At 43.6% G+C, this 12,395-nt stretch overlaps 1 protein-coding gene across 4 annotated transcripts in view; it reads right to left on the bottom strand.

The window, feature by feature from the left end:
• ZNF407 (zinc finger protein 407) overlaps positions 1 to 12,395 on the bottom strand; it is a 1,075,359-nt gene that overhangs the window by 102,483 nt on the left and 960,481 nt on the right. For 3 of the 4 annotated variants that reach the window (XM_033934315.1, XM_033934318.1, XM_033934316.1), the window contains one exon: positions 5,932 to 6,132. The exons of the other annotated variant lie outside the window; for it this stretch is intronic. In XM_033934315.1, coding sequence (XP_033790206.1) covers positions 5,932 to 6,132 — 201 coding nt within the window. The remainder of the gene's footprint in view (positions 1 to 5,931; positions 6,133 to 12,395) is intronic. 4 annotated transcript variants of the gene reach the window in all.

Raw genomic sequence — 12,395 nt, 5'->3', positions numbered from 1 at the left:
GGAAGGAGCGGGGGGATGGGAAAAGAGTGGGGTAGGGACAAACGGAGAATGGGCAGGCAGAGAAGAGGGCACAGGGAGGCACCACCACCCCGGGCGCATCCTACCCTCACTACACCATTGTCCAAAGGCCCAAAACATTCCACATAATGTCAGGTCTTCACTCATCGATGAAAAAGCATATAATCAGACAAACCTTTCAACTCTATGATAAGTTTAACTCCACCCCCTCCCCCCCCCCCACCAAGATGCTGTTAAAATTATGGGCCCTTTTTATCAAACCACGGTAGAGCTTTTTACTGTGGGCCGGCAAGGTAAATGCTCTGACGCTCATAGGAATTAAATGAGCATCAGAGCATTTACCTTGCCAGCTCATGGTAGAAAGCTCTACCGCAGTTTGATAAAAGGGATCCTATATGATTTATATCATGGCACACCCAGTTTCAGTCATATTGAACGAGGGAATAAGATAACTAGAGAGGTATTTACCATATGCTTAATAAAGTCAAAAAGTAAACAGGAGGTGAAGGTCAGATTGCCATGCTATTTACAGTGAGCTTAAAAAGCCTCATTTGCATGTGATGCTCTACTGATTTACACTCACACCGTTCATTTTAGGGTATACATATTAAAGTGTTGGAGGGGCCATCTTAAGATGCACATCAAAGCTTTACTGCATTGCACACAGTTAAACATTCTAGCATAGGCACTTATATAAAACAGACCGAACACTTTTTTTTAGTGGGCATTTTCTTCATTTTCTGTTTCTTCCATAGACCACATATCCAAGAAGAAAAAAACAATGACAAAAAAAAAACACCCCAAAACAAAACTGAAGGCAGAGAAAATTCCATCCTTCTGAAGCAAGTTGTAGAGAATCTGATTAGGTCTCATGCTGCAATACAAGGTGTTCCACTTTTGCCAAAGGGCCAGCAATTATTATTAACATCATTTGTCTGAATCATTACTCTGCACCTTGGTTCAGCAAACACTATGAAGATGGCATGGTAATAAATGACTGCAGGACTCTTTTCTGCTTTGGTCTGTTTTTATCTGCCACCTCTCCACAGTCAGCTCCATCTTTCTGAACCTCTCTGAATCCCCAAAAGGGATGGGGCATCTATTTGTTTTCCTCTAGGTTACCACTCTGTCTATTGTTGTTTGCTCTAAAGGGTACAAATTCAATTCATTCTTGTGACATAAAAGCACTGATACAGTACTTTTTTTTTTTGCCCAAGAGAAAACAAAAAAAAAAAAAGAAAAAAAGGAAAAAAAATAAGACAAGACTTGCTGAATACGAGTTTAAAATGTGAAGTGATTATACAGATATGAAGGTGTGTTTCAGATGGCAGGCTCACTTATTGCACATTTCCATAGGCTCTACAATGAAACACCGTAGAATCATATTAACCTTTTAAAACTGCTGCTTAGTCACAAAAAAACAACAACATCTGGGAGGAGTCTGGAGATAAAAATTTTAAGAAATGCATGTGCAAGAAGAAAGCAATAAAGTTAAAAAATAAAAACTAACGACGACGACAACAACAAACAGCTATGTTATGACATCAAAGAATGATTCACTGTGGTATGATGATTATTCTGGCCTGCAATTTGTATTTGCTTTTATTTATGTTATGGCCATCTTTTCCTGTGAGAGCCGAGCCGGGTTGAACTGGACAAAAGCTGCTTCTCACCTCTAGCAGTACACACACACACAAAGCATAGAATAAATGCATATTTGTTAACTGCATTTCTCTTTGGCTTATAGTTTCCTACTTAGGGGTTCAGCTCAGTCAGTATGAATCTCTTCTGGAGCTAGGGAAATATGAAATTTTGATTCCTAGATACCCATTTTTATCTCATCATTTTAAATTCCTTTTAACATGGTCATTTGCGGCAACAATCACTTGAATACAGTTTCCTTGGGGCTTGGTAAAAATGCATCCTTGGGTGCGAGTATATGCCACTAGAGTGCAAAGGTTGGGAATTCCTCTCCCCGGAACTCTGACCAGTCTAAAAGGCAGAAAGTGGTGTCTCTGGAATGGTAGCGAACATTACAGATGAATTCTCTAGGCAGCGCTTTGCACAATTCTGTTTTACTTGCTCAGTGCTCCAAATAAATAATTAAACAAGTGGAGGAGTATAGATTTCATAGTGCAATTTAACACATCCAGTATTGCATATTCATCAACTCTCCTTATACACTTGACCTCTCAAAATGCCTTTGACACCACTGGTAGTAACATTTTTCTTGTCATTTTCTTTTCATTGGGTGTTTCTGAGACATCTTATGGCTTTTATTTATCTAACTTGGGGGTCTAAAACTCTGATTCTTGAGAGCAAAAAAACCAGGCAGGATTTCAAGATATCCCTTATTCCTAGGGAGGGAACAGGTACGTATTAGAGAATGACACGGGGATAATTTTTCCCCCATCCCTACAGGAACTCAATTTCCCCATAACCGCGGGTTTTGTTGTTGTTCCCATCCCTGCCCCATTCCTAAAAGCTCTGCCTTAAGTGAACAAGTCTCAAACACTTATGATTAAAAAAAATTTTTTTAATTTATTTATTCAATTTTCTATACTGTTCTCCCCAGGAAAGCTCAGAACGGTTTACATGAGTTTATTTAGATACTTAAGCATTTTTCCCTGTCTGTCCTGGCGGGGCTCACAATCTTTCTATTGTACCTGGGGCAATGGGGGGATTAAGTGACTTACCCAGGGTCACAAGGAGCAGCGTGGTACATACGGTCTAGGTGGGTTCCCTTGGGCCTACTTTAGCTCCCTGGTGGTCCAGTGGAGTCAACGGGGGCAGAAGCAGTAGGGACAGAGGTCGTGGCAGCCATTTTCTGAATGCAGTTGCAAGGGTCATTGGACCACCAGGGGGACCTACCTAAACTGCAGAGGAGAGTTAGGAGGAATGGCTACAGGCTGGGAAGAGAGACTGGGGGGATTTGGAGGGCCCAAGAGGGAGAATCCAGAGCTGCACACTGCTTTTTAATAATTATGCAACTCTTGGCTCATATTTAGCCGGGGCCCACATAACTGTCTTATATGAGCACCAGTTGAATATCAGCCAGGACCCGCATAAGCTCCGGTGCCTAACATCAAGCAAATTATATCTGGCTATTCAGTGCCAGGGCCTGCTATATGGCCCAACACTGAATATTTGGGCTGTTTTAGCCAGCAATGGTCTAGCATTTAAGAAAATGCTGCCTACAGAAGCTGAATATTTATCCCATAGTGTCCATGTCCATCATTCTTCACAGTGTGAAATAAAACAGTCTTCCAGTTTCATCAGACCTCCTAGGTTCAACTACTTTGGCTAAGTTTCCCATCCTTTGGCAATAAACACAATACATATCTGTATTACAACTCCATTCACAACAGTAAATTTCACTGTCCAGAAATGGATAAACATTTTACGCTTTATGAAATTTAAATTATGTAAACGCTGCTCTGAAGCACACTTAACGATAGCATTCAATTGCCAAGGACAGCATAGTCCTCATACATGCTAACAAAGTGCCAAACTTAGCAAACCCTACTGAATACTAACAGTCTTTTACCCACAGTCCAGTGGTTTGGAAAATACGTACAATAAACTCCATTTGAAATTCTGTAATTTTTCACCTTCACACTGCTTTATGTACAACTCCCTCTATTATCAACATGTTCTGCCTTTCTGACAGAAGTTAAGATATTACTTGAAAATCACAGGCTAATCTAGCTTGTGCTAAGATGGATTTTTAATGAAAGCTTAATGAATGATAAATACTCGTTTCTTGATAAATGTTTAATTATGCCAATAATTACCAACTGCTGAAAACTACTGTTGTGTTAATAATGGCATTTTAGTACACAAGCAGTTTCATGAGTCATAGTGCTGTTAAAGATCACAACTCCATCTGTTTAATGCAAACTAACATAGTCTAATATCTCCATCAATTTTTTTACCTATATGCAAAACACCATCCGTGTTCTGATATCTCCCATAAAATATGGCTTTCACTAAGGTATTATAAATCACTTCTAAAATGAAATATAAGTTCTTTGGAAACACAGGATCTGCACATCTAGCAAATAAGATATGAGGAGCATTCAATAAATGGTGTCCAAAGTTAGGCATTGTAATGATCCATGCTAAGCTAGCATTCTGCAAAGGGTACTCTGGCCCAGATTCTATAAAGGATAGGGTTACCAGATTTTCCTTCGGGAAAAACCAGACCCATAGCCAAGCCCCCCCCCCAGTATCGCCCATTTCCACCTTGCTATGCTCTGTTCTGCCTCCCAGCCCCACCCCCATAAGGCGGACGTGACACAATGACATCACCGTGTTGCATCTGTAGCATGTGCGAATGTCCCTTTTTTGACGCGATTTTGTCGGGAAGCTTTTCACAACCCGGACAAAGTGCCGAGCTTTGAAAAGGAAAACATATCCGGGGAATACGGAAGTCTGGTAACCCTAATAAAAGACGTCTAGAATTAGTTGCCTAGATCGGCACGCTTAGTAATCTAGGCGCCCAATTTACCTCCCTTTTATGAAGCAGCATTAGGCTTTTTTATCGCTGGCCACGGCAGTATTAGCTCCAACGCTCATAGGAATTCTATGACTATCAGAGCTAATATCACCAAGGCCGGCAATGAAAAAGCCTAATGCGGCTTCATTAAAAACAAAGAGGGGGATTAATTATTTAAAAATCTTAATCATCTTAATAATTAGCTTAAACTAAAATTAATTGCTTTCTAGGTGCCTAACTCGGTAGGAGCTTACCACTTTCAGCTAGGCACCTAGTCCATCTCTGCCGGATTACTGCTAGTAGGGGGAGAAGGAGAGATGGATTTGGTGGAGAGGGCAAAATGGGGAAAGGAATAGGCACCTATTTATCTTTATAAGCCTTCCACCCACTTAACCTAGGCACTCGGTTATAAAATTACATATCCCCCTCTGTATTCGCGGTTTCCGTATCTACGGTTTCGATTATTCGTGATTTTCTGCCAAAAAAATCATTTTCATTTTTCAGGCTATTTTAAGCCCTGAGAGCCCCCCCCCCCCCTTAAGCCTTACCTGGTGGTCTAGCGGGTTTTTGGGCAGGAGCGATCTTCCCACGCTCCTGCCTCATGCAGATCGCTCACAGGAAATGGCTGCCTTGAGCTCCCGTCATGGTCTCGAGAGACGACGGGAGCTGAAAGCAGCCATTTCCTGTGAGCAATCTGCATGGGGCAGGAGCGTGGAAAGATCGCTCCTGCCTGAAAACCCACTAGACCACCAGGTAAAGCTTAAGGAAGGGGGACTCACAGAGCTTAAAATAGCCAGGGGGAAGCGATGGTTGGGGCAAAACCGGCCCGAATATTATTCATAGTTTTTTAATATTCGTGGGCCGGCTCTGCCCCTAAGCACTGCGAATACGGAGGGGGAAGTGTAGGAATAAACTATATGTTGCATGGATACTGCAGCATATACCGTATTTTTCGCTCCATAAGACGCACCTGACCATAAGATGCACCCACCTGTAGAGGAGGAAAAACCAAGAAAAAGAAATTCTGAACCAAATGGTGTGCCCTGTACTCTGTCCCCCCCCCCCCCTCTGGTAGTCTAGTGGTAGGCCGGAACAGGGTACAGGGCACGTCTAGTGGCAGGCATGTCTAATGGTAGGCACGTCTAGTGGCAGCCAGCCAACCCCCAGTCCCAAGCCAGCCTGCCAGCCAACCAACCCCAAGCCAACCAGCCAGCTAGCCCCATGGCAGCCAGCCCCCAGCCCCAAGTTAGTCAGCCAGCCAGCCCTAAGCCAGCCTTCCATCTACCCAGTCACCACGAAATAAGGAAAGGCTGCTGCCACGTGGTGGCCCCATGTGCTTCCGCCTTCCCCATTCCCAGAGCTGCAGGCCTATGTCCAACTAATCCCCCCTCCCCCCCCCGCTTTTCCATACTTACTGATACGGATCGCTGCCGCAACTCTGCTGATGAAAAACAAAAACGCTAGACATAGGTGGCTGGGCATTCCCAAGAACGGAGACACTTCAATGGGCATAATGATGCGGTGCACCTGACTCACGCTTCCGACACACTCATGCCACCGGAGCTCCCAAGCCTCACTGTCGCTCCACACGCTGACTCGACCATCGATGCATGTGCCTGCAAGGACAGAGGCACATTACTGCCGGGCATCCCGTCTCCGCAACTTGCCCCTGTTTTCCGAAGGACGAACGCTAGATACAGGTGGCTAGGAACTTCCGAGGATGAAGGCACTTCACTCACCAGTGGCAGAGCAGTTTATGACACAGGCACGCACTTTTTGCATGCCTGCTTGGTCCTGTGCTGCACTCCGAATGGCTGCCATAAGTTCTTGCATGACTCGCGAGAACTGACGGCAGCCATTCAGAGTGCAGCGCAGGACCAGACAGGCATGCAAAAAGCGTGTGACTGCCTTGTGCACTGCTCTGCTGCTGCCGGAAAAGAGCAGGGGAACCGAGGCAGGAACGCGGAAAGCACGCTGGGATGGAAAAAAAAGGTACGCGTTTTTTTTTTGTTTTTTTTTAATATTCGCTCCTTAAGATGCACCCTTTTTTTCACCCCCTTTTTGGGAGTGGAAAAAGTGCGTCTTATGGAGCGAAAAATACGGTACTTGTCTCTGTCCATAAGATGAAAACAACAGAAAAGAAACCCCCATCCTGGAAGTTTATAGTATTTCCTCTATGGGATCGATAAGATTTATTTAACTGAAATCTATTCAACTCTTGCCCTTGGGTTACAAAAGTTATTTTGACTTTATGATAATGAGTAATGGACTGAGACTTTACATAAAACACAGTCCTAGCAACTTTAATACCCAAGGGCAACGATCAACTGCTATTACCCTCAAAATCAGTCACTCTTTCAATTATTCACAGAAATGTACAAATATGTGGAATCTGTTATGTCTTGCAAATACTGCATACACTCATTTATTTGAATTTAAGTGGCTGCTCACGCAAAAATATATAAAGTAAAAAGGAGCCATCAGCACAACCTGAATACTACTGTAGTTGGTGTGAATACAATGCACCAGTTAGATTTGCAACAGACATATTTTAGGAACCTTTCACCTAGTACAGGGGTGTCCAATGTCGGTCCTCGAGGGCCGCAGTCCAGTCGGGTTTTCAGGATTTCCCCAATGAATATGCATGAGATCTATTTGCATGCACTGCTTTCAATGCATATTCATTGGGGAAATCCTGAAAACCTGACTGGACTGCGGCCCTCGAGGACCGACATTGGACACCCCTGACCTAGTATGACAGATGTTCTGGGATAGGACATTTTTAACAAAAACAAAGCATCGATCTAAAGCAGTGGGTCACACACACCAGTCTGGTTTTCAGGATATCAGCAAGAAAATGCATGAGGCAAACTTGCTTACAATGGAGGCAATGCATGCAAATCTATCTTATACACAGGCAGTCTGAATATCCCAGATGCCAGATGGGCTGTGCTTGTACAAGAAGTTGCGTCAGAAGGAAGGGCTGTGGAGCCAACATGAGCAGCGTATCAGTCACACTGCTTGCTGCCAGTGAAGATCTGATCTTTAACAGATACTTGCAGTAGAAGCAAGTGGGAGGTTTTGAAAGAGCAGATCGCTGGGTCACCTAGGTGGGAAAGGGAGATACCTGGTTGTCAGCCACTTCAAGAAGGAGGAAGGGAAGGTACAGGAAAATACAGGTCACCTTTGGGGGGGGGGGAAGGAAAGCATCAAAAGAGAAGTGCTGGTCACCGGGAGGGGAGCGGGGAAGAGACAGTCATGTGGGCTGGAGAGTAGGAGAGGGAAAGAGAGGAAGAATTATACTCCGTCGATACATAAGTATGCTCTTCCACAGCAACCTACATAGCATTTCACCCTTCCAGAAACCACAAGAGCTCCCTTCCCAAACTCTATCTAACAATCACACCCATAGGCCTCCCCCAAAACTGCTGGTAGTAACAGGCCTGATGGGGATGCTGAAACACCAACAGAGACAGTGGCCTCAGCACTCTCATGGGAGCAACATTGTGCTGCCAGCCAACTCTCTCTGTTGTGTTCCTTCCCTGACATCTACCACTTCCACTGAAGTGCCACCTAGAAATAAGGCCCCTTCCAAGACATTTCAGATTCAGGGGTGGGGGAAGGAAGAGATGTTGGACTTAATTGAGGGAAGGAGGGAGAGATGTGAGACTCAGGAATGGAGTAAGGGAAGGAAAGAAGGAAGGATGGATGGAAAGATGTCAAATTTGTAAGGGACAGGGAGAGATGGACTTGGGGATGGCAGAGGGGGGTAGAAGGGGGACAGTGAGAGATGGATTTGGAGGAGAAAAGAGAGGGAGAGATGGACATGTGGAAAGGCATAGGGGGTCAAGAAGAGATAGTAGAAGGAGGTGAAAGGAAAGAGGGAAAGAAGGCAGAGGGGAAGAAAGCGAGAGATGGATTTGAAGGGGCAAAATGGGGAGAAGGAAAGATAGATTTGGTGGAGAGGGCAAAATGGGGAAAGGAAAAGTGATTTGGGGAGGGGCAGAAGAGGGAGGGAGAGATGGTTGACTCAGGGACAGCAGAGGAGGGAGAGGATAAGGAAAGGCAGGGGGGATATAGACTTGGGGCTGGAAGGGGGGAGGGAGGGAGGAGAGATGTCAGACTTAGGAGGAGGGACTAGAAGGACAGAAAAAAGAGATGTACATGTGGGAGGGAGAAAGAAAAAGAGGAAGGAAATGAGGATGGAGTAAGCGATAAGGAGGGGAGATGCTAGAAATGGTGGATCAATGTGGGAGAGTTTTCAAGGAGATGAGTGATCAGAATAATGAGTATACGAGAGTAGAAATTTGCTAATGGAAAGCAGATAAAAGGGAAGAAGAGGAAGAAATGTTACTGAAACAATTGCTGAAACTAGGCTGCCCTGTGAACTTCTAAAAGCTAAGTTACTCAGCATTTCATATTCTGCTCTTTTCACTGGTTTTCAGCATTATATCTGCTTAATTTCTCTTCTCCTCCCTATTTCTTACGAAAAAAAAATATAAAAAAGCACAAAAAAATAAATCCTTCTCTTTCCTCTGTTAAATCTTATTTCCTCTTCCTGCATTTTTGTTTAAAATACTGTGTTTTAGGTGGTATAGAGCCTATCTTTCTGGTGCCTGTGGCTCAGGGTGACTAAAGTAGGGAAAATCCTGTTATAAATCCTGTGTTTTAGGGTAGCACTGATAGAACCTGCATTTTTGTTTAAAATACTGTGTTTTAGGTGGTATAGAGCCTATATTTCTGGTGCCTGTGGCTCAGGGTGACTAAAGTAGGGAAAATCCTGTTATAAATCCTGTGTTTTAGGGTAGCACTGATAGAACCTGCAGTTTTGTTTAAAATACTGTGTTTTAGGTGGTATAGAGCCTATATTTCTGCCTTACTTGTAGTCTTACTTATAGTCCCACCAACCCCAGGGACCACTATTCATATATAGAGACCCATATAATCAAGATGACCTTTATTCTATGCAATCACTGTGGTGCTTTAATTCCAAGACATACTATTTGGAGGCTTAAGGCTTGCCCCATCTGTCTTCAACTTGCCAGTATTAAGGAGGAGCTCTGCAAACTTAAACAGGAATTGAATACAATTAAAGCAGCTTCCATCACTCCACAAAATCATACCAACTTACCACCTCTACCTCAAAGAATAAAACAGCCCAGGAATAAATGGGTCACAGTAGGCTCAGGAAGACTGCGACATATAACACAGAAACATCCACCTTCACTAATATTACCTCTACAGAATTCCTTCGCTCCACTAGTGCACTGCGATACTCATGAAAACAGAAGGGAGGTGGGACTTGAACCAATGAAGGAAACTCAAGAGAACAAGAGCACCCTAAGTACAAATAAAAAAGCCAAAAACAGAAAACTATTACTGTTGGGGGATTCCATCATCAGAGGCATTAACCTTGGAACACAGGGCGAAGAGACCAAAATAGTGAAATGTCTTCCAGGATCTTCAGCTACCAGGAGTTCCAGGCAAATACTGACTATAATTAAGGAAGAAACTAAGGATTTTAACACTGATGTTGTTATCCATCTGGGAACAAATGACCTGGCCAACAACTCCACACTTGCAGCACAGAAAGCTTTTCGGGAGCTTGGTGAGGGTGTGAAACCTTTTGTAAAGACTTTAGCTTTTTCTGAAATACTGCCTGCATATGGAAAAGGAGAGCAAAGAGTGAAAAACACAGAGGACTTTAATAGATGGCTCAGAGCCTGGTGTCATCAAGAAGGCTTCAGGTACATAGGAGGATGGGGAAATACATGGAAGGACAAGAAGCTATATTGCACTGATGGGCTACATATTACTACAGCAGGAAAAAGAAACCTTGCAGAGAAATTTAGACAATATTTTTCTAGGCATTTAAACTAGAAGGTGGGGGTGGTGTATGTACGAAGGACAATTATAGAGACCACCCCCGGCAAAAGAAAAGATGTGATAGTAGTAAAGGCTGCAACATAAGCAATATCAGCAACTCATTTCTTAGTATTGCAACGGATAGTGAAACGACACAAAAATCCATACGAAAAAGGAGATTATAGCTGGAAAGCGATGACCACAAATGCTCGCAGTCTAAGCAACAAAGTTCATGTTCTGCAAGCCCTGATATTAGAGGCAGATCTAGATATTGTTGCTATCACAGAGACATGGTTCAGTGAATCACATGGATGGGATGCAAACATACCGGGATATAATCTTTTTAGGAAGGACAGAGATGGTCATAAAGGTGGAGGAGTAGCTCTCTATGTAAAGATCAATATCCAAGCGACCGAAATGCAAGGGACCTGGGGAGAGGAAGAAGCGATATGGATTGCTCTGAAAAGAGAAGATGGAACTTCTATCTACGTGGGTGTAGTCTACAGACCTCCGACTCAATCGCAGCAAATTGATAAGGATCTGATTGTGGATATCCAAAAGTTTGGAAGGAAAGAGGAGGTTCTGTGGACTGGAATGTTCCGTCTGCGGAATCGGAAAGAAGTAGGGAGATTGTGGATGCCTTTCAAGAGGCTCTGCTCAGACAAATGGTGACGGAACCCACAAGGGAAAAAGCGATATTGGATCTGGTCCTCACAAATGGAGAGAGTATCTCTAATGTTCGAGTGGGTGCTCACCTGGGTAGTAGCGATCATCAAACGGTTTGGTTTGATATAACGGCTAAAGTGGAGAGCGGCCGCACGATACTTAAAGTCCTAGATTTCAAACGTACGGACTTTAATGCAATGGGAAAGTACCTGAAGAAAGAGCTGTTTTGGATGGGAGGACATAAGAGAAGTGGAAAGACAGTGGTCTAAGCTGAAAGGAGCGATAAAAATGGCTACGGACCTTTATGTGAAGAAAATCAATAAAAACAAGAGAAAAAGGAAGCCGATATGGTTCTCCAACCTAGTGGCTGAGAAAATAAAGGCGAAAGAGTTGGCGTTCATGAAATATAAAAAAAACCCAAGAAGAGGAGAGCAGAAAGGACTACAGGGTGAAACTGAAAGAAGCCAAGAGAGAGATACGTTTGGCGAAGGCACAGGCGGAAGAACAAATGGCAAAAAATGTAAAAAAGGGAGATAAAAATTTTTTCAGATATATTAGTGAAAGGAGGAAGATAAAAAATGGAATTGCTAGGCTAAAAGATGCTGGGAACAAATATGTGGAGAGTGATGAGAAGAAAGCAAATGTGCTAAACAAATACTTCTGTTCTGTGTTCACAGAAGAAAATCCTGGAGAAGGACCGAGATTGTCTGGCAAAGTTACACGAGAAAATGGAGCCAATCCTGTTCAATATGTATGTAAGTGACATTGCTGAAGGGTTAGAAGGAAAAGTGTGCCTTTTTGCAGATGATACCAAGATTTGTAACAGAGTAGACACCGAAGAGGGAGTGGAAAATATGAAAAAGGATCTGCAAAAGTTAGAGGAATGGTCTAATGCCTGGCAACTAAAATTCAATGCAAAGAAATGCAGAGTAATGCATTTGGGAATTAATAATAGGAAGGAACCATATATGCTGGGAGGAGAGAAGCTGATTTGCACGGACGGGGAGAGGGACCTTGGGGTGATAGTGTCCGAAGATCTAAAGGCGAAAAAAACAGTGTGACAAGGCAGTGGCTGCTGCCAGAAGGATTCTGGGCTGTATAAAGAGAGGCGTAGTCAGTAGAAGGAAGAAGGTGTTGATGCCCCTGTACAGGTCATTAGTGAGGCCCCACTTGGAGTATTGTGTTCAGTTTTGGAGACCGTATCTGGCGAAAGACGTAAGAAGACTTGAGGCGGTCCAGAGGAGGGCGACGAAAATGATAGGAGGCTTGCGCCAGAAGACGTATGAGGAGAGACTGGAAGCCCTGAATATGTATATCCTAGAGGAAAGGAGAGACAGGGGAGATATGA

This window comes from Geotrypetes seraphini, chromosome 2 (assembly GCF_902459505.1).
Source record: "Geotrypetes seraphini chromosome 2, aGeoSer1.1, whole genome shotgun sequence".
Classification (NCBI taxonomy): Eukaryota; Metazoa; Chordata; class Amphibia; order Gymnophiona; family Dermophiidae; genus Geotrypetes; species Geotrypetes seraphini.
This window is presented reverse-complemented; position numbering and strand designations above follow the sequence as displayed.